This window comes from Vanacampus margaritifer, chromosome 16 (genome assembly GCF_051991255.1).
Source record: "Vanacampus margaritifer isolate UIUO_Vmar chromosome 16, RoL_Vmar_1.0, whole genome shotgun sequence".
Classification (NCBI taxonomy): domain Eukaryota; kingdom Metazoa; phylum Chordata; class Actinopteri; order Syngnathiformes; family Syngnathidae; genus Vanacampus; species Vanacampus margaritifer.
The window spans coordinates 4,414,339-4,437,315 of NC_135447.1; the positions used below are offsets into that span (position 1 = coordinate 4,414,339).

The window sequence follows — 22,977 nt, forward strand, 5'->3', positions numbered from 1 at the left end:
CGCACAACACCTCCAAGTGATAAAGTGGAGCCGTGCGATTAGCATACGCTTTTCCCACCCACGCCGCCACGCTCCGCCAAGGCTGGAAATGGACGAGTAATTGCGTCGTAAGGTTCCCGCAACACAATGGACCGCCGGGAATGTGGCGGTGCGTGCGGGAGCCGTGTGCCCACGCTGTAATCTTCCGCTATGCTGCACCCTTTTAATCATAAGCATAGCCGTAATAGTTCACACTGTGTTCTTTTATTCCCAGCCCTTCTGAACTCAACAGTGTACATTTACTTTTGGTGGGGTTTCATTTGTATGACCAAGCAACAAGTGGTTATATATTAGCTTTAAAGCTTTAAAGCCACAAAGTAGCATGTAAACAACCCAGGAAGTTGCACACCAAGAAAGCTTCATTAGCATTTAGCGGTGGCTAATATGTAGTCACACAGGTTCAAACCAGGCAGTTGTTTACGTTCAAACCAGGAATTCAATCTCAAACAAACCAGTAAGTAGCATGTAAACAACCCAGAAAGTTGCACACCAAGAAAGCTTCGTTAGCATTTAGCGGTGGCTAATATGTAGTCACACAGGTTCAAACCAGGCAGTTGTTTACATTCAAATCAGGAATTCAATCTCAAACAAACAAGTAAGTAGCATGTAAACAACGCAGGAAGTTGCACACCAAGAAAGCTTCGTTAGCATTTAGCGGTGGCTAATATGTAGTCACACAGGTTCAAACCAGGCAGTTGTTTACGTTCAAACCAGGAATTCAATCTCAAACAAACAAGTAAGTAGCATGTAAACAACCCAGGAAGTTGCACACCAAGAAAGCTTCGTTAGCATTTAGCGGTGGCTAATATGTAGTCACACAGGTTCAAACCAGGCAGTTGTTTACGTTCAAATCAGGAATTCAATCTCAAACAAACAAGTAAGTAGCATGTAAACAACCCAGGAAGTTGCACACCAAGAAAACTTCATTAGCATTTAGCGGTGGCTAATATGTACAGTAGTCACACAGGTTCAAACCAGGCAGTTGTTTACGTTCAAACCAGGAATTCAATCTCAAACAAACCAGTAAGTAGCATGTAAACAACCCAGGAAGTTGCACACCAAGAAAGCTTCGTTAGCATTTAGCGGTGGCTAATGTGTAGTCACACAGGTTCAAACCAGGCAGTTGTACACATTTAAACCAGGAATTCGGTCTCAAACAAACCAGAAAATAGATGTAAACAGCCCAGGAAGTTGCACTCCAAGAATGCTTTGTTAGCATTTAGCGGTGGCTAATGTGTTGACTGAAAGGTGCGAAGCGAGTGCGGCATGTCAGCAATGTGCTGCTTTATAGACTGTGAGCGGCTTGTAATGAAAAATCCATAGTGCGGCAAACATGATGAATACCAATCTATAAGGCAGTCAAAACCATCCAAGAATGAGCCGTGAACAACCATTCATCGCCACCCAACAAAATTATTCACCCCCCCCCCCTCGCTCGCCATCCCTTAAAAAATAAGTGGGAGGAGGGGGGGCCGAGCATGTGTCGGTGAGGTGGGGGGGAGCAGCCGTGACTGATGGCAGCGGTCCCGGGGCAGGCGGCGAATTTGAGGTTGATGAGGCGTCTCATACGGGGAGCGCAAAGACATCAGCGCTCGTCATCAATCTCCAGGCCTCGCATCAGTAAACACCACATCCAGCCCACACCGCACCCAAATAGGCCCGGCACGAGACCTCGGACCTGCCAATAGAAGCCGGAATGGGGCTTTTTTTTTTTGTGGCCACCAGGCACAAAGCTAGATTGGTTTTAAAACTTTGTTGTTGGGTTTTGTTCAACTTTGTTTGCTTGTATATTACTTTTTTTTTTTCAAATACTTTTTGTATACTTTTGTTTTTGGAAAACTTCCCAGTGTTGTTTGTGTATGACTTACTGGGTTATTTGTAAACTCCTGTGTTGTTTATTTACACCTTCTGGATTATTATTATTTTTTTTAATTTTTTGCTAATTCTTGTGAAAAACGTTTTTGTTTTCAACTTCCTGATTTGTTCATATACAACTTGGTTGTTTTTAAAAGTATTTTTGGGGAAATCTCTTTGGTTGGCATACAACTTCCTGGTCCATCTCAGCAAACATACCACCACCTGAAGGTCTGGAGTAGAAATACAACTCAATTTCCCAACCAATTTACTTCCCAAACTTTTAGTAACAACAGAAGTTGTTTACAAAAAGTTCTTCTAACTGTTAATCTTATGCAAACTATTCGGTATGCTAAGCTATGCTGCTTTTAGCTGTTGGGAAATGCCAGCGCATGCATTTGCATGCATTTATTACTGCTTGAACAAGCTGTAAAATTGAATACATAACACAAACCATTTATTTCAGTGCCAGCAAGGCAATGTTTTTCCTCTACCCTTTGGAACAACAATAATAATAGGTTTTTAAAAAAATAAGTCTGAAGGGAAAAAAATCTTTTTTTATTTTAGTTAAAAAGCATTTAATAGGCATGGATTTGTGATGCAGCGCTTGTTATGCTCAGCCTGAGGTCGACAAGCAGCTTTTAACAATATTCACCAATGTGGAGAGGACAGAAATAGCTGCAGCTCAGCAACTGACATGAAACGGATTTTTTAAAATTTATTTTTAAAGATGACTCATAAGGTCATCATGACTTTTTCCAAAAAAATAAATGCTGCTTTTACAAAGTTCATACTGCAAAATAAAGCAAAAATGATCATTACTGTTATGATTAAATTAATTAAATGATATCAAGTGGAATTAAAAATCTAAATAAAATTCCCTACATTTACAAAAGTACAAAAAAATAATAATTTCAACACAAAAAAAATGTACATTACATTCAATACAATAGTATAAAAATGGATACAAATATACAAAATAAAATGAAAAGAAATATATATATATATATATATACATACACACACACACACACACACATATATATATATATATATATATATATATATATATATATATATATATATATATATATGTGTATGTATATATATATATATATATATATATATATATACATATATATATATATATGTGTATGTATATATATATATGTGTATATATATATATATATATATATATGTGTATATATATATATATGTGTATATATATGTATATATACACATATATATATATATATATACATATATATATATATATGTGTGTGTTAGTGGATGATATAGCTTGAAGAGCCCGAGGCGGGGGAGCCAAGCGAGTCCTCATGGTTGTGTTGAAAAGTGTTATTGGTTTTGAGCGCCGCAGCCCGACTGGCAGGGGAGTCATTCGGAACGCCCTAATGTGCCCGCGTGACTCATCGCCAACACCTACAGCGCCAAAGAACCTTCAGTCCTGTGCGTGTGTGTATGTGTGTCAAGTAAAATCAGAGGATTTTAGTTTCAGTAGTCTTAGGATGATCCACTTCAATATCTCGCACTTTAGTGATTGCTTGAATATCGCAAAGATGGTAAACAGGCAATTCTTTGGTAATTGTGAATTGTACATCAAAGGCGGTAAATGGACCTTTTTTTTGTTAGTCATGAAGCTAGCATGTTTTCGGAATCCTCAAAGACAGTTTTAACATAATTTTTTTTGTCGACATCAAAGACGGCGTCCTTGTTTTTTGTTTGTTGGTTGTCATCTATGAAGCTAGCGCGTTTGCGGAAGCCTCAAAGACAATTGAACGTATTGTGTTTTTGTCAACATCAAAGGCGATCAACAATGTACCTGCTTTTCTTAGTCATCTATGACGCTGACTTGCTTTTAGAAGGCTCAGAGACAGTTTTACGTCCGTGTTGTTGTGGACATCAAAGGCAAATAACAACATAGCTGTTTTTGCTAGTCATCAATGACGCTAACGTATGTGTTTTGGAAAACCTCAAAGACTGTGAGCTGAAGCTGACCTTGTAAAAAAAAAAAGAAAAAAGAAGAAGCTTGTATGCCTTCAGCTCATTTCAAGAAAGATAGCACACGGGGGGAATTTTCCCATTTCCTTTATCTGTGACTTGGCGCGGCGCTCGGGCAGCCGTTGGTGTGTTTGCTGTTTGTAAGTGCACGTTCTAAACGCGCCTCTTGTCTCCGCTATCATTTTCACGTTTACCCCACCACCCCTCCCGTTCCTCCTCCATTATGGCGCCGTCTGCTCATTCTCATTTGCCTCTCTATCGAGCCGCCGCCGCCGCCGCCGTGTATTCCATTTATTCCATTTCCAGCGGCGGACGCGCTTATCGCGGTGCGTCTGCTGCTGGCGGCGCTCTAGCAGCAGCAGCAGCATTTCTAATAATTTGACCCTTTCACATATCACTAAAACCGGAAATTTCTGTGGTTTTGCAGCGCTGAACGCAAGTCACTGACCTCGTTCAAGCTTTATTGGATTGTTGAGCAATGTGAGAGTAAGAATTAGGCCTGAACATAATAGAATTTTGATCATCCCACTCCCAAGCCAGTATTGTGATTGCGATATATTACGTGATTATTTGTTTTTAAATAGTTTAAGCCAGGGCTGGACTGGCACAAAAAAAATCTGCCCTGGCATTTTGACTTAGGCCCAGTCCGACTCCTATCCTACCTAACATGTAGTTCTGCCACTGAGCTATTGAGTTTGTGATCTACATTTGAACTGGATTACTTGACTAGTCCCTCTAAATTGTGGTCCAGTCTCTTGGGGTAAAATGTAGGTAAATGATAATTAAAGAGCACTGCATCGGCCCCAAAAGAGGCCGGCCCACCGGGCATCTGCCCTGCATGGAAGATGGACCAGTCCAGCCCTGGTTTAGGCTGTAGTGATTGATATGCAACTTTTGCAATCAAGACTCATACATACGTATGTAAGAAAACAGCATTTGACTTGCTCTCCTCTGGCTAATACACCACCATTGCCATTTAGATAAATGCACAAAGAGCTTTTCAATATCTGCACACTGTAGTGACTGATGGACAATCCAATACAAAAAAAAAAAAGTCAGTGTAATGGCCCTTGACAGAGGCGGCGGTTTAAAAAAAAAAAAAAGCTTAGTGGAGGGAGGCGGGGCGGATAAAATTTGAATAAAAATCAATACATAACACATCCCTCATTGAAGGTGTTGCCTTGGCAACAGGATGAGGGAAAACTAAAAAAGCTTAATAGCTACTTTCACACCTGAACGTTTGCAGCCAAGCCAAATTCGCATAATGACCCGCACACGCACAAAAGGCTAATGGTACGAGCGCGGGGTTGGGGGCGGGGGGGGGGTTACAGTGCGAGGAGATGACGGCTGATAAGACATTTGGGGGGAGGCGGCGACTGTTTGGGTTGATGATTGTGCGCCACGGGCGACTGCAAACACAATATTATTATTTTAATATATTTTAAATATATCCTTAGATTGTTATTTTTTAAATTACTTTAATAATAATAATGGGGGGGGGTCGGCTTACGTAAAAACGTCATTGTCAAATTGTATAATATAATATTAGATATATATTTTTTTATATACAAAACGTATAGTATTTTTATGTAGAATCAAAAGTCTCAAGAAGCCAAAATCTTACAGGAAGTCAACCATTTTGATTGTAAGCGGCCATTTTAGGTCATTTTTCCACAGGGTCCTTCAAAACTTGTCTCGTCTTTTTTTTTTTTTTTTCCTGGCACAGAAAGAGCTGCGATTGGATGATTTTTTTTGTTTTTCTTCCAGTCCGTCTCCCGTGGCAACCACCAAGCCGATTCCTCGAGCGTCCTTTCATTGTGGCGCCTCAGATTGTGTTGTTCAGCCAAGACAATGTGCTATATGGCTATCGGCTGGGATTATACACAGCTACACTCCACTGCGCGGATGTGTGTGAGCGCGTGTGTATTTGTGTGTGTGTGTTGCCTACAGGTGACTCATCGTACTGCAGATGACCACAACGTGCTTGCTGCTGCTGTTTGAGAATTCCAAGCTCACATTTCTCCTCCCTGTCGTCCTATTCCTTCTTTTTCTCATCTACACGAAACACTTTTCTTCTGCTACTTTTTGCCAAATACCACAAAGTTGATTAGCACACACATACACACACACACACACACACACACACACACACACACACACACTCTTGTCTTTGTCTCATCGTGGGGACATCTCATTGACATAATGCATTTCCTAGCCCCTTCCATCAAAAATTATTGCCTACCCCCCATTCCTTACCCTAACCTCAACCATAATTCAAACCTAAACTCTAAAACCAAGTCTCAACCCTCAAAAAGAGGCCTGAACTTGTGGGGACCACCAAAATGTCCCCACAGTTTCAAGTTGGTCCCCACAATGGTAGTTAAACCTGGAAAAACGCACGTGTATGGGCCTCACATTGCAGCAAAGACAAAACCACACGTTTTCTGAAGGCGGACATACACAGCATACACACACCCATCCACAGTCTAGTACCTAGACAATCCTAACTGTCCACACGAAGACGGAAAGCCAAGAACATACTATACACAACACTTTTTCCCAATGTGGACCATCCAAAATGTCCGGATCATGCAACACATACACAAAAGACAAGAACACACACGTCTCACATTCACATGATACGTAAAACAGACAATTCTAAATGTCCGCTCTACGCTAAAGACAAGAACACACACACACTCACACACAATTTGGTCCATCCGAAATGTCCACACAAAGAGAGGAAAACAAGTACATACCCAGTCTTGGACCTAGACAATCCTACTTATGATAGAAAGACAAAAGCAGCAGTCCACATTTTTCCACTCAAAGAAGAAGAATAAAAAAATTTGAAATATCAGTATGCACATACACACACGTAATGTGGACCATCAAAATTGTGTATATCGTGCCACACAAAGACAAAAACAAGAACACACTCACATACGCTCTAGGATCTAGACCATCCTAAATGTCCACAATGGTTGAAAGACAAGAACACACACACAAAACTTGAAATATCCAAAATTTCCAATTTTTTTCTCACAAACACATATTCTACTAGCTTGATTAGTTGGCCATTTCATGCACATTTATACACACACACACACACACACACACACACAGAAACACACTTACACAAGGGCGGTGTGACCTTAATGATGATGATGATGATGATGATGATGATGAAGGTGATAATAGGCTTGTGGGAACAAAATATGTTTAAAAAAAAAACACCCAGGCCTTTTTTACAGCTGACATTTAGTGCTATATTTACTTATTTTTCTCATTTATAAATTTCAGTTAAGTGCAAAATAGAAAATCATGTATGGAAAGAAAATTGCGTGTTGCGTAAATGTGAGGTCACATTTTTTTTTTTAAGAGAAAAAAATAGGTTGTTTATTTTCATTATTTTTATTTTTACCACGCAAATCAATGAAATAATCCTGCGGATAAATAATCCTTTTAGGTGACGCTTTTCACTGTCATCCTTGGAAAACGAACCAAAATAGATCAACCTAATCTCAGTCGCGCACGCACACGCGCGCATTTCCATGGTAATTACCCCCGAGCCTCTTTCGGCAGTCCCGGGGGGCCCGCGGGTGACGGCGGTCTCACAAGAGTCCCAGTTGTCCCATTGAGGAGATCATTAAGTTGCTTAGCGTAATCCACAACAAGCCCCCCGAGTGTGTGTGTGTTGTGTGTGTGTTTGTGTGTGTTACTTGTGCGTCCACGCGTTAAGCGGCCGTTCAATGTTCTCCAAGGGTCCGCCGGGCGGGGGGGGGGGGGGGGGGGGGGGGGGGAGGGGATGTGGACATTAGCTTTATTGCCACGATCTGAGGGTCTTGTTTAGCCGCAGCTGGGATTTGAACCCCGCTGATGGTTCATGATAGCGCACTTGAATGACACAGGAAATAGCCATTAAATTGCCAGGCCAACGCCCCCCCACCCCCTCCCACCCAAATAAAATGAATGAATTAATATATATATATATATAGAATACTCCCGGAGGTGCTCCATACTCGCGAGAGCATTTGGATTTTTCCACGGCAATTTTCTTCGCCATGGGCCCCAAAAAAAGTGGCAGCAAAGAAAAACATATAGTGCTACGAACCACAGTGGGATTAGGAAGGAGATTATCGCGCAGTTGTAACTACCGTGAAAACTTCTGTAAATACTGGTACGAGACCCCCCTTAGCTGTTCAAGAACGTGCCTGACGTTAAACAACGCACGCAAAGACTGCTTAGTAGTGTAACAATATGCCCAATGTAAAATACACAAACTCAGCACTGAACTAAAGCAAGCATTAGCATAGCATTTACATGCCATTACACCACAACAACAAAAAAGTAAGGTATTTTTTTTATTGTTTAAATACTGTACAGGGTGTAAAAGTAAAAAACAAACAAAAGTTAGAATAGGAATTTTGGAGGTTTTGGAGCTTGGGAACGGATTAATTGCATTTACATTATTTGCTATGGGGAAAAATGTTTCGGAGGTTGAACAATTTTGGACACATGTATACACTGTATGTATATATGTAAACAAAACAACTGAGAAGTGTCTTGAAATCTGACCCCAAAAAATAATCACCAAAACAAGGATTTGATCATTTTTGTTTTTCATTTGATCCATAAAAATTGTTGGTCTTATCTGATAGATAAAAACTAAGAAAATTTGTTTTTATCGTTTGCATTTCTCTTGTTTTGATTCTTTTTTTTTATGCCATAAAACACAAAAATGCCTCGTTGTTTATCTTGTTTTTTTAATCAGAAAAATAAAATTCATGGTCATTTTTGTTGTTCCTTCATTCTGAGAAAAATACGTGAGTTTTGTTTGTTTGTGCAAAAAGACCAAAAAGTTAAGTCATTTTTGTTGTTCTTGTTTTGCTCTTTGAAAAAAAAGAAAGAAAATACATTTTTGGGGCGCTTAAAAAAATACTTTTTTGTTCTTTTTCATTTCATCAGAAACGCAAGAAAGGACCTTTTACTTAAAAAAAGAAACCTTTTTTTTTGCAATCCTTTTTACGATAAAAACAAAGAACAAACATTCATTTAGTTGTTTTGCAAAATTGGAGTCTACGTACCAGTAATATTTTTTTTACCTTTTCATCCATTACATTTTTTTTGGTGTATTGTACTAAAATTACACTTAGACCTTTTTGCCCCACTATTTATTTATTTTTTGCGGATTTTGTACCAAATAGGCGGCATGACCTTGCCAATCAGTGGCTCTTTCAAACGCTCTGCCGTCATTTGCCGGAGGCAAAAAAAATAATTCTCTCATTCCATCCGGCGGAGTGAGGAGGAAGAGGAGGGCGACTGATTGCTCCTTTTGTTTAAGAGTGAAGCTCGCCACCTCTTGGGGGATAATTGGCGCACGAGGAGGCTAAACGTAGCAAACAAAAGCGAAGAAAAAAAAAAACAACGCTGCCCGTTGGCTTGCAAGTTCAACCTTTGAGGGTTTAATCAGGCGCAGACGCTTGATTTGTTGTTTTAGTTCCTTTTTTTTTGATGGCGTCTTTGATGATTAGCAGAACACACTCAAAGGTCCTAAAGACTTGGAAATGTGTTAGGAAAATGCTAATGCTTATGCTAACCCTAACTCAATTGGCTTGTGTGTTTACGAAAAAAACGTTTTCAGGGTTCAAGGTTTGCCAAAGACGGAATTTTTTGAAATTGTTTGTGACGATTCTGAAGGCGCGTTCATTAAATGTGCCAACAACATCAATGACATACAATTATCTTTCATGAATATGATATACATTATATATTTGATTTTTTGGGGGGGGGGGGGAATTAATTGAAATCAGCTTTATTAAAAGATTATCGGAAAACCTAAAAATTGTGTTTGATGTTGACGAAAACCATCATGTCCCTATATTTGGACCCCTCATTTCCAATTGCATTGGCTTCTCCTGGCGATGACTCACTTTTTATCTGGGCGCGCGTGTCTCTTGTCGTCGTGATCCACGGTAAAACTGTAAAGCAGACGGCGCACACAATCAAATCCGCGCATGTCGTAAACACACCGCAAACGCGCCGCGTCCTGCGCAAACACCGATGACCTTTTTCCCCCGTGCAGATGCGCGTCACGGCGGGCGAGAACATTGTGACTGGCACAGCTGGCTTGTCCTCAACGTTTGTGTGTGAGCGTGCGTGTGCCTGCTTCATATTCCAGTCACAAGCCGCCGATGTTCGCTCTTTTCCAGAGCTACTGTTTTGAAAGTGGTTTTAATTTGTTTTTATGTGCCTATTGGGACATTTCCAAACAGCGAAGTATATTTTTTGAAGAAATATATGGGTGTCTTTGAGTTTTACAAAGTCAGTTAGGTTCGTTGACGGGTAAATTGTCTTTAAATTGAGCGTCTTCGTTCAACACTGGATGAACTTAAAAAAAAAATCAAGCAGTTACTTGTAATATTTTAGCGGGTTTGGCTCGTGTAAAGATGTCGTCAGTGAAACATGACATTTTTAACATCAGGTAAACTGATTTCTGAAAGATGAAGCAAAACAGTTTTTTCAAGTGGTCCTAAGGTGTGGTCCCTTTTTTTTTCTTGTCTTCTTGAGTCTAAGGTGTGGTCCTGAACTACGCCACTGGTCCCAAGCTAGCCCATGCGCTAGCTAGCCCACGAGCTAGCTAGCTAGCTAGCTTAGGGTGACCAAACGTCTTCTTTTACTCATGTCTACTTTCTTACATTCGGTCCTGGTGTCAGGGATTTCTTCAAGAATTATTTTTATATATAAATTCATGACAAGTTCCAGTTTTCATTGCGAGACAAATGTAAGACGAAGTGCAGTGTTTTTCCCGCCACTGCTCCCAAGTTAGTGTGTAAGGGGGATTTATTGTTTATTTATTTATGTTTGTTATTTATTTATTTGTTATTTTGTATATAGGATATTATTGTAATATATTTATTTAAAACTTTGTTTTCTTTATTTAAGAAAAAAAATGATTATTTTTATATACCTAACTTCCTGAACATTCAAATTAGGTCCTGAGGAGCTGACAAACCGGAGACGTGGTCACAGCGTAGGTTCGATCCCCGCCCTCTCTTTAAAAATATATATATTAAAATATTTATAATGTCTGGCATCCTTGAGTAAACTTTGAGTTTCATTTAAGTATCTTGAGGCCGGGCCGAGTATTCTTTTATTTTTGGCAATTAAATATGGTCACTCTAACTGCTAGCTAACCCACGAGCTAGCGAGCTAGGCCACAAGCTCAGTAGCCCACAAGCTAGCCTGCTAGCAAATAATAAATAAGTAAATGTAAATGCTAAATTATTTGAAGCAATTTTATTTTATTCAAGTTTGTATACATTAATCTGGGAACATGGTGAATGAGTGATTAGCACATTTACCTCATAGTTCAGAGGTCATATGCCACACATTAAGGCACTTTGCGAGGGTCCCAAACACTTAACCTTCAACCTTGGCCGTAACAAACCACCCCATCCAATCTTTTTTTGTTTGTTTTTTTACCACCACCGGCACCCATCTTCAAGTGCAGCAGTGGGCGTGACCCTCTCCGCAGGGCAGCGGTGATGGTGGGGGGGGGGGCACATTTATGAGTCATCCACTCAGTGCGCCCCTTCCCGCTCGTGCCGACAAGTTACTTTTTTTTTTTCTTCTTTTTTTTTTGCGCTGACTCCTCTATTCACCTCCTACTGCGCGCGTAGATAAGATGGCCAGCGTGAGTCACAGCGCGATGCCAGGTGGCGAATCGAGCTCACCCTTGTACCACTCGTTGAGCTTCGGAGAGGTAAAGACGGTTAAAAACAAAGATACATGGGAATGTGTGGATGGATAGAGGGATGATGATGGAAGGGGAGGGGGAGGGGGGGAGGGAAGATGGGGAAGGAGGGGTGGCGCTGATGCTGGCGGCCTGATGACTCATGGCGGTGCTGCGCTTTGTGCGTCACCGGCGCTGGCTGGAGGAGGAGATAGCGGGGAGAAGGTCTACGCATTTAATTACACACACTGTACACATACACACACACACACACACACGCGCGCACACACACGTATCCCCAATTACACTCTTTACATGCGAGTGATTTAAGCTTCCAGGTGTTTTCCTGCATCGTCTTCTTGGTCGTCAAGTGTTTGGAAAAGATCCTTCCCGCTGTGCGTGGAAACAAATTAAAAGCGCTTTCAAAAGCAGTAGCCTTGGAGCTGTGCGCGCCACGCGGGGCTTGTGACCGGAATACGAAGCAGACGCGCGCGTACGGCGAGGACTATCCAGCTGTGATAGTCACGTTCCGTAAACATCAAAGCTAATTTACGCGTCAGCGATCCCAACGTGAACGTTTTTCTCGTAAACATCAAGACAATTTTGACTTCATTGCGCTTCACTGTGCATTTTTTCCCCCCGTAAAGACTGTTTAGTCTCCAACGAACCTAACGTACGCATTTTCGTAAACATTAAACACAATTCACTTATCAATTAACCAAACGTCGATTTTTTTTCGTAAACATTGACCAAAAAAAAATCGGGTTCATCGAATGTACAGGATGTGTTTTCGTAAATGCAAAAACTGTTGAGTCTCCTGTGAACGTTATACGTAAAACATCAAAGACGATTTAGTTATCAATGGTCCAAACGTGCATTTTTTCGTAAACACCGAACACTGTTTAGGCCTTTAACCAAACACGTGTCATTTTGTAAACATCTCAGTTTAGTCTTCGATTAATCGAATGTAGAGGAAAGTGTTTTTGTGAATGCGAAACACTATTTTCCTAAACTTCAAAGACCATTTAGTCTCGAATGAACCTAATATATGCAATTTTGTAGATAATGTTATGTAATCTTAACAAAGACTTAATTGTGTCTGATGATTCTGAAAATGCGTAAAAGTTGTCAGTTTGTAAAAGGCTGAAAATTGCCTTTGATGTTTACAAAAACGCACACAATTTAACGTTAACAAAATGGTATTTGATTTCAGATCATCATTCCTTACCTTAGTTTTGTCACAATCTGATTATGAAAACATGTTACGTTTGGTCTGTCAAACTCAAAATTCCGATATAGGAAAACATAAGTCATATTACGTTAGCAAAGGCGATAATGAGGTTCATCAAAGCCTTAACACTGTTTTTGATGTTTACCTTTGTAGGTTAATGGATGATTAAATTGTCTTTGCTATACTATCTATATAAAACATGCATTAGGTTCACACAATAATGTCTGTAAGACTGAATCATCTTTGATTTTTTTTCCCCCTCCTAAAAACACACACGGTAAGCCATACAGAAGTCAATTTCGTGCTTTACTTGACTCGCGCTGGCCGATTAGTCGCGCTGAAGCCGAGGCGGCCGCTACGCTACGCTTGCGTTGCGTCCCCCGCGAGCCGCCTGATGAAACATTCCGTTTTGGCTGCAATAGCTCGCACGGCAATAATAGCAATCACGGCGCAAGCCCTGGCGGATGGATGGACGGATGGACGGCGTCCCGCGAGATCCGGCGGGTTCAAAGCCTTCATTAGCTCGCCGCTAATACTGGTTATCTGTTATCTTGTTACGCCACGCGCGCACATTCATCACCAGAGCATCCTGCGCTCTCCTGATAAAGACCGTCCACTTTCTTTATGAGCTGGATGGATACAGAAGAAAACCGCTTAAGAATGGCTGTTTACTGTAGTGACTGATGCACACCTTTGACATCAAGGCTCATACACGCATAAATTGTTTTTGAGTAGATAACAACAGTAGCGACTGATACCTTAAGTCTACTAATGCGGCATTACAACACTAAAGCGAGACATTTTTTAAAAGGCGAGGCAGATGTTTGAGCTGCGTCACGTGACCGACGGAGTGGATGTGATTATATCGTTGCCGACGGGGGATTGGAAAGTTCAGCCACTTAATCAACAAAGACAGCCAAAGACGGCCATAAAAAGACTGAAGAAAGGAAATATGTCTGGGATATAAAAAGAACTCCTTGTTTTCGAGAGGTTTGGGGCGTGAAGTGTCATGAGTCAGTCGGGCGATTCAACCAGAAGCTGACGAGTCACGCAGTAAGCGCTCATAGATAACCGCCGACACCTGCGTATGGATGAAAACAGCGGTATAGAATGCTACAAGATTTAGAAATTGTTTGATGTGAGCGTTTTTAGCATTAGCATTGAATGGAAACCCATTCATTCTCTTGATTAGCTTTGACAGTCATCAATTGATTGTTTGAAAACGTCATAGCGATTCCTACAGGACTTAAGCTGACTAGACTCACGCTACGCGGGAAATTGTGTTTAAATTGACCGGTGTTTGTGCTGTTGTTAGCGTTAGCATTCCTAGTCCGGAATTGACATACTCTATCTTTTTTTTGATTAGTCTTGACAGTCGGCAACAGTTCAAAAGCGTGCTATCGACACTGAACACTGAAGTGAAACATTCAAAAGTTGGCTAAACTTGAGCGCTAAAGTGTGTCTATCTTTGTGCTTGTGTTAGCGTCGTTGTTGGCATTAGCATTCCAAGTCCCGAATGAAATCTCTCTTTGATTTGTTTGTCGGACAACTGGTTAAATGTGGTTTTAAAGTACACTGAAATGGTTGAAAAATGTACATTTGATGTTAGCCTTGTTGTTAGCGTTAGCATTTTCAGTCCTGAATGGAAAGGCTTTTGCCTTCTTGATTTGTTTTGACAGTCGACATCAGATTTGAAAGTATGCTTTCAATAAATTACAATGAAATGGAATGGATACTAAATTAACATTTATGTTAGCATTAGCATTGTTAGTCTGAAAAGGAAGGCCTACTTTTTCTTCTTGATTTGTTTTCCCACGCTAAAACGAGATGCATCGAATTAATGCTAAAGCTATCATTCATATTAGCATTGTGTTTAGCATTCTGAGTCTGAAATTGAAATATGTTTGTCGTCTTGTATTTTCTTTGACAGTCGTCAAGAGTTTAAATTTTTGTTAAAATTCAATAAATATACTGTACATTTACGTTGCATTTTGTTAGTTGGGAATGGAAACGCTTTCATGTTGATTTGTTTTGACAATCTTCAGCAGTTTGAAAGCGCACTGCCGACACCTACAGGTTAAGTGCAACACCTGTAAAATGGTAAAAACATATATGCAACATAAAGCCAGAACAAAAGCCCCTCCCGACCTGAAGGGTATGGCGTGAAAGTGAGCTAAACGGGCCGCCCGCCCTCTCTGCAAGGTCAAGCAGCTGCCACAGTCAATGAGCCTCTTCAGTCAACAAAGCTCGGAATTAACGCCGAGCATCGCGCCCCCACCACCGGCCCGGCGGAGGGTGCCACGCGGAGGACGGCGTGTCACGAGGCGACGGGCTGGTGGGGGTAGGTGGAGAGGCGAGGGGGCCCGTGACGCCATCGCCTCGTCAGGCGGATGAGTCACGGGCTGACAAATGGGAGTCGACGGCGTCTTTTTCGGCAGAAGAAGCGAAATTAGGACACTTTTCCCGTGATGCGCCCATCAGACAAGGACTTAATTAAGGCGCAATCACATCTAAGAAAATTACGGCAGTGCCGCCTCGACGGGCCTTGGTTGTGATCGCTATCGGGAATGTTGCTCAAACACGGCCTGTGACTCACCGGCCTGGATTACCTTTCATCTTTTCATCCTCGCAGTCAAAATCCTTTTCTTCTTTTTTTTTTTGCTACAAAATACGAACATCACCACAACCCGTCTAACCCCTCCTTCCCGTCTTGCTGCTCTTTGTCCCTCATAAACGTGCAAATGACACAAAATTGCTCGCCTCCAATGGAGGCAGCTCAAGTGTTTGCAGGTGACAGCAAGCCAACCCTTCCTCACCCCCACCTCCCTTTTTGTTCACCCACTCCCCGACCACCTCCGCTCCCGTCTTGGCGGTTATCCTCTCCTGTATCGCCATTATCAGCTGGAACAGACGCCAGAATGCGGACCCACCATTATTCCCGAAATCCCCTCAATCCCCTTTTCAACATGCAATCCGCACCCCCACCCTATCCACCACTCCTTCCTTCCTCCATCTTGGCTCCCGGTTTAGTCTCCGCCTCTTGTGACGCCGTCACCGCCATTATCTACGCCACACAACAGTGATGATCCCCCCTCCACACCCGCCGGCCCCCCCAACGCCATCATCATCCTAATCACACCGCCGGCCCCCTTATCTCCCATCACCAAATCTGCTCTGACTCAAAGCAATTATCTCTCATTTGCCCGCCGATGCCCACCCGCCAATCAAACCCCCCACAACAAACCCCAGAGCAACCCGCTGCCACCTAGTGGGAAAGGGCGGCGTCACGTCACGTCACGGTCATGACAATGCGCATGGAGATGGGAGCGCTAGGGGCCGGTGACAGCGGGCCAGGGTGGGCTTTGCCGCATCACCGATGATGTGCGACGCCCACGTGAGGTGACTTCGTCATCATTTCTTCCTGTGTTCTGCTGTGCGGTGACACAGATGAGGCAGAGCGCCACCTAGAGGGCTAAAATAATAGTTTTCTTTTTCGCCTTGGTGTCTCATTCTATAAATTTTGATGCTCAGTTAAAGAAAATGGAAAATGTGTTTCTTGTTTTGTTTTTTAAACTTACTCCAGACATCACTTATTCATTTAAAAAAATACTCCAGAATATGTTTAAGGATTTTAAAAAAATGATGTGTTAGAGAGATGAATAGCGAGATAGCTAGCTATTAGTTAGATGGCTACGAGATAGCTAATTTGCTGGCTAGGTAGTTCGATAGCTAGCTATTAGTTAGCTGGCTAGGTAGCTCGATAGCTAGCTATTAGTTAGCTGGCTAGGTAGCTTGATAGCTAGCTATTAATTAGACGGCTAGGTACCTGGCTAGCTAGCTAGCGACACAGGTCAATTATTTCGTTGAAAAACTAATAATAATTTCAGCCTTGACTGTTAAGTCCCCTAGTTTGGTCAGGTGTCCCTTTTTTTCCACAAATCCAAGGTGGCAACCCTAAGATAGAATACAGTCGAAGAATGCGTGACTAATGGGGCCATCAAGTCCAAACCAGCAACTTCCTGTCACGTGCACGAGTGTGTCTTCTTTCCGTGAAGAATTTTCTTCATTTTTGTCAGCAGCTGTCAGCTTTCCACTGCCGGGCAGATTCTTCCCGGGTTATTGAGTAGCATCCTGGTAATTGGTTATGGATTGGAGGCCTGTGTGCTGTCCAGTCATCCTGGCGTGTCGCGTTCATTCCAGCTTTCGCCGTCGCGTCGACAGGTCTCGGCGGGCCGCTGCGCCATGACGCGCTTTACCCTGCGGCTGCCCGATGAGTACAAGAGAGAAACGCTGCACTTGCTGAAGCTGGCTGGCCCGGTGGTGAGTCTGGTGAAGCAGCATGTGGCGAGCTTATTTCTTCCCCTATAGATTCTGTAAAAGAACGATTTGGTTCAGCTGTTAGGTTGGTGGAACAACCTACTGCTTTTGAAGAGAATTAAGGCGATCATTTGGATTCATCGGTTGATTTTGAGCGATCATGTGACACAAGAAAATGTTCAACGTCAAACGGATGCGCTTATCCTTTACGTGGCCGACAGATTGCTATTTTTAAGAGCTTTAAGAGTTGTTGATTTTGAAGAAGCTCAAAATGGAAGTTTGAATTAAAAAAACAAACTAACCTCGTGTGTACTCAAAGGGCTAATGGTAATGTTTGCTTTAGCGTGTATGCTTGCTACTTCATGTTTACCATTAAAGTGACAATGTAGCTACCTAAATCTTTGACTTTTTTTCTTTATTCAGTTCATTTCTCAGATGATGAGCTTTCTGATCGGCTTTGTCAGCCTGGTGTTCTGCGGTCACCTGGGAAAAAGCGAGCTGGCCGGCGTGGCGTTAGCGATAGCGGTAAGATGTCGTTTTGCCTCATCGCACGCGATGATCTCACGCCGCCATTTTGCCTCAGGTAATAAACGTCTCGGGTATTTCAATCGGCAGCGGCCTGGCGTCGGCATGCGATACGCTCATATCTCAGGTATTCTTTTTATTCATATAGTCCTATCTTAATTTACAACATATCGTACCGTAAGTTTTGATCTTATTACATTTGAGTGGGCATTTGCTGTGTTTTCCGTGTCATCACCGGTAGACTTATGGTAGCGGCAATATGAAGCCGGTGGGTGTGATCCTGCAGAGGGGCATCCTCATCCTGCTGTTGGCCTGCTTTCCCTGCTGGGCCATCCTGCTCAATACGCAGCCCCTCCTGCTGGCCGTCGGCCAGAGCGCCAATGTCGCCAGGTCAGCCTTGTGTGCGCGCTTTATTTAAAAAAAATAAAATAAAAATTATTTAATTTTGTGTGTGTTTTTATTAGTATTTATTTAGTTGTTTATAGTTGATTTAATTTAATTTAAAATTATTATTATTTTTTTATTTAGGAATGAATGAAATATACTAACTACCTTGACATCAGTAAAGGTATTTATTATATTTATTTCTATATACATATATGTATTTTTAAAATGTATTTGCTCACTTTTTTGTGAATGTAAAAGACAAGTTGTTAATGTTAATTACCTCCCTTTTTTATTAGTAATTATTTAGCATCAAATTAAATTTTTATTTGTATACTTTTTTTTTAAAGCGCCCATGTCGCCAGGTCAGCCTTGTGTGCGCGCTTTATTTTTTATTTTTTATTTTTTACCTTTATTTATTTTTGTGTGTGTTTTTATTCACATTCACATTGTTCTTATTTATTTATTGAGTATTTATTTAGTTGTTTATAGTTGATTTAATTTAATTTAAAATTATTTATTTATTTACGAATGAATGAAATATACTAAATACCTTGACATCAGTAAAGGTATTTATTATATTTATTTCTATATACATGTATGTATTTTTAAAATGTATTTGCTCACTATTTTGTGAATGTAAAAGTCAAGTTGTTAATGTTAATCACCTCCCTTTTTTATTAGTAATTATTTAGCGTCAAATTTTATTTTCATTTGTATACTTTTTAAAAAAAAAAAATCTTGATTTATTAATTGTTCATTTTAATTGTTGCATGAATGCTTCAAATACACATTTTAATACAGCTAATTTCCATTTCTCATTTCTCAACATTCATGCTTGACTTGAGTGCATTTTCACGATTCTGCTTTATTCCGCTCAAAGGCTCTCTCAGCTCTACGTCAACATCTTCATGCCGGCTTTACCCGTGAGTGGGCCCCAAAAAAGACTTTTGTGTGCTTCAATTGAACGTTATTAATGGCATTGACACGTCTTCGCAGGCTGCCTTCATGTACCAGCTGCAGGGAAGGTATCTTCAGAATCAGGTGCGAGTCATCGTGTCATCTTCTGTCGGGCGCTCGCCTTTTTTGTGCGCCTGTCAATCAATCAATAAATGGATGAACGCTATCTGTGGCAGGGTATCATGTGGCCTCAGGTGGTCTCGGCAGCCGCCTGCAACGTTTTCAATGCAATCATCAACTACGTCTTCCTGGCAGTGCTGGATCTCGGGGTGGCGTGAGTACAGTACACGCATGTTTGCTTCAATGGCTCGTGTGTTGTAGTCAATGAGTACATGAAGAGTAAATGAATACATGGACAGCTTGGCTTACAGGAAGGACGGGGAAGTTTGATGACTCACTATGAAACGTGAACATTTTTGATAATTCAGCTCCCGAGGCCGGTTTTACCAACTGACATGAAAAAAAAAGTCTCAAAAAGCTATGCTTGAAAAGACACAGGAATGAAGCCATTTTGGGTCAAAGCCACCTTCTTGAGGGTGAATTTAATTTATTCCACTCACTGTGAAATATGTTTTTTTTTTAATTCAGCCCCTCAAAACTGTCAGAGGAACAAGAAATTTTATTGCAATGTCTATCATGATTAAACACACAAAAAAGTCTCAAGAGGCGATTCCCAGAAAGGCACATGAAGGAAGCCATTTTGGGTCAAAGCAGCATTAGAGGGGCGGTGTTTGATGACTCGTCAAGATTTTTATTCTTTTTTAATTTAGCCCCCAAACCTAGTTTTTCTGAGCAATGTGACATTTGGTAAGCATGTCTATTATTAGTAGACCGACAAAAAAGTCTCAAGAGGCCATACTCAAAAAGACACAGGAATGAAGCCATTTTGGGTCAAAGCCACCTTCTTGAGGGTGAATTTAAATTATTCCACTCACTGTGAAATATGTTTTTTTTTAAAATTCAGCCCCTCAAAACTGTCTTACAGAGGAACAAGAAATTTTATTGCAATGTCTATCATGATTAGACACACAAAAAAGTCTCAAGAGGCGATTCCCAGAAAGGCACATGAAGGAAGCCATTTTGGGTCAAAGCAGCATTAGAGGGGCGGTGTTTGATGACTCGTGAAGATTTTTAGTCTTTTTTAATTTAGCCCCCAAACCTAGATTTTCTGAGCAATGTGACATTTGGTAAGCATGTCTATTATTAGTAGACCGACAAAAAAGTCTCAAGAGGCCATACTCAAAAAGACACAGGAAAGAAGCCATTTTGGGTCAAAGCATCCATTAGAGGGGCAAAGTTTGATGACTTGCCAAGATTTTTTATTTTTTATTTTAATTCAACCCCCAATTCCAAATTCAATGAGGTATGTGAAATTGAATTTGGCGGGCTTGCCAACTATGAGTAGAACTAAAAAAAAAAAAGGTCATGCCTAAAAAGACACAAAAAGGCGGCCATTTTGTGTCAAAGCAGCCATTTTGGGGACATGAGTGCAAATATTTGTTGAAATTTCAACCCTTAATGTTTGACCAAACAAGACAAAATCCAACAGATATATTTTTTCTCATTGTTGTCTCAAACAAAAGTGGGTCAGCGGCCGCTAACGCCATCTCGCAGTACTCCTTGATGGTATTTTTGTTTGTGTACATAAACGCCAGGGGTCTTCACAAAGTCACATGGGATGGTGAGTCAAGATATACACTTTGCATATGCAATATATAATCCAATAGCTTACAACACGTCACCTTTTACTGATCTGAGGCGTTTTCAGGTTGGTCGCTCGACAGCTTGCGTGAGTGGGGTCCCTTCCTGCGTCTGGCGCTGCCCAGCATGCTGATGACGTGTCTGGAGTGGTGGCTGTACGAAATCGCCGGCTTCCTGGCCGGTTTGATCAGCGAGGTGGAGCTGGGAGCCGAGTCCATCCTGTACCAGCTGGCCACCATGGTCTATATGGTATGATGTCATGTGTTACCGACGTCATTGTATGGCTACGATGTAGTTCTGTCAATGGGAATTTTGTTGAAAGCAGCAGAAGGCCTACAGTAGTACAACCACTGAACTCCTAGAGCAGGCACTCAAGCGAAGCCAAGGAAATTCTATTCTTTTCTATTCTTGTAGTTTTATTTTCCATAAAGCTTCTCAAACTGGTGCTGAAGTGCACTAAGGGACAGAAAAGCGGCAACTTTACAACGTTGGTACGAAGGCTGGATTTAAAAAAAGTCAAATAATCAATATCGAATCGATTTTCATTTCGAGCCTGATATCAATTCATAAAACCATGAACCAATTATTCTAATATATTTTTCCCATAAATTCATAAGGAAATAGAATTTTAAAGGCCAATTTTTTTTGTATCTTACTGTTTTCTTGAAATTTACTGTTCACATGAATTTAAAAGTATTTTCTTATATTTATTGCACTTTAAGACAATACAGAATATTTTACATTCATATTAAAAAATTATTGAATTACAATTATAACAAATATTTTCATCTCGTCCTTGCTGATGTCAATGCTTGTCTTGACTTAAGTGATTCTCCAAAATGTAATTTGGAATTTAATGTTTGTGGAGTTTTTAATCATGTCCTTGATATTTAAGAAGAATTGACGTTCCGCAATTAATCAATATTGATTGAAGTGAATCGAATAAAAACATTTTTTAATCGACTCGAACTGAACTCTTGTGAATCGAAATTGAATCGATTGAGAAAATTAGAATCGATACCCATCCCTATTTGGTTCCCGCAGTTCCCGATGGGCTTTTCCATAGCAGCCAGCGTTCGTGTGGGAAACGCTCTCGGGGCCGGAAACACCGAGCAAGCAAAACTGAGCGGGAAGGTGTCCGTCACATGCGCAAGTACATCTCGCACATCTTGAAACAAAATGTTCAACTTGCATCACCTTGTTTGTGTTTTCCGTCCAATCCTAGTGGTGGTCTCGTGCTTCACCGGAACGTTCCTGGCTGTGTCCCGCAACTTCATCGCTTACATTTTCACCACAGACAAGTAAGATCCGCGTGATGTATCCGTCCTCGCTTTGGTCAGTGCTTTTGTGTTGTCATCACCCATAATCCCTTGCTCCTCTTTCCACCGCAGGGACATAGTGGCGAGAGTAGCGAATGTTTTAATGATGTACAGCGTCACCCACGTGGCGGATGCCTTCGCGGTAAGAACCGCAGCGTCATCCGCAGAGTATTTTTATTGATTTTTTTTTTAACCGACTAGGCCGTGATGGGAGGAATCGTCCGGGGCGCCGGGAAGCAAATGGTGGGCGCGGTGTGCAGTTTGGTGGGGTTCTACGTGGTGGGCTTCCCCATCGGAGTGTCGCTCATGTTCCCCATCAACTTGGGAATCTTTGGTGAGAGGAATGAAATGGAGTATTTTTCAATTACACTGATGCGAAATGTTGTCGCTGATCACAGGACTGTGGGGGGGATTCCTGGTTTGTGTGGTGCTGCAGGCCCTCTTTTACACCGTCTATTTGTGCAAGCTCAACTGGAAAAAAGCCACATTGGAGGCGAGTACACGTGCCAAAATGAAGGTCGCCTTTCTCTCGAACAAGTGTTTTAAGACCAGCGGAATCAATTGCTCTCAAATGTGTGGTTGTCAACATTCAAAATCAAAAGTGTTCGTGCTCTTCAAGTTGTTTGAACAAAGTCATTTGTGATTGGTCTTGAGGCGTTATAGAGCATGAAAGTCGTGACCGAAGGTACCTTATCCATTTTTGCCGGGCTATCATTCAAAATCAGACAATTGCCTTTCTTTGCGTATGTAGGCGCTGGAACGTGCTGGAGTTCATGTTAGAAAACAAGACAAGATCTTTGTCATCGACCACAAAGGTATATCTGCAGAAAACAAAAAAAGTATGTTTTTTTTTCTTTTCTTGAAAGCAATTGTCGCTGATTGAAATCTGCCTA

At 41.3% G+C, this 22,977-nt stretch overlaps 1 protein-coding gene across 7 annotated transcripts in view; it reads left to right on the top strand.

The window, feature by feature from the left end:
* The window catches only part of LOC144036010 (multidrug and toxin extrusion protein 1-like), a 41,573-nt gene that overhangs the window by 16,503 nt on the left and 2,093 nt on the right, over window positions 1-22,977 (top strand). The window contains exons 1-15 of one of the 7 annotated variants that reach the window (XM_077546236.1): window positions 13,528-13,931; window positions 17,619-17,720; window positions 17,779-17,847; window positions 17,962-18,110; window positions 18,988-19,030; window positions 19,104-19,148; window positions 19,241-19,338; window positions 20,648-20,745; window positions 20,833-21,014; window positions 21,810-21,918; window positions 21,991-22,066; window positions 22,157-22,226; window positions 22,286-22,418; window positions 22,483-22,577; window positions 22,836-22,923. In XM_077546236.1, coding sequence (XP_077402362.1) covers window positions 17,631-17,720; window positions 17,779-17,847; window positions 17,962-18,110; window positions 18,988-19,030; window positions 19,104-19,148; window positions 19,241-19,338; window positions 20,648-20,745; window positions 20,833-21,014; window positions 21,810-21,918; window positions 21,991-22,066; window positions 22,157-22,226; window positions 22,286-22,418; window positions 22,483-22,577; window positions 22,836-22,923 — 1,345 coding nt within the window. In that variant the 5' untranslated portion in view covers window positions 13,528-13,931; window positions 17,619-17,630. Of the gene's footprint in view, window positions 1-13,527; window positions 13,932-16,727; window positions 17,199-17,618; window positions 17,721-17,778; window positions 17,848-17,961; window positions 18,111-18,987; window positions 19,031-19,103; window positions 19,149-19,240; window positions 19,339-20,647; window positions 20,746-20,832; window positions 21,015-21,809; window positions 21,919-21,990; window positions 22,067-22,156; window positions 22,227-22,285; window positions 22,419-22,482; window positions 22,578-22,835; window positions 22,924-22,977 lie in introns of those variants that run through there. The other 6 variants (XM_077546237.1, XR_013288552.1, XM_077546233.1 and 3 more) reach the window with 6 other exon arrangements.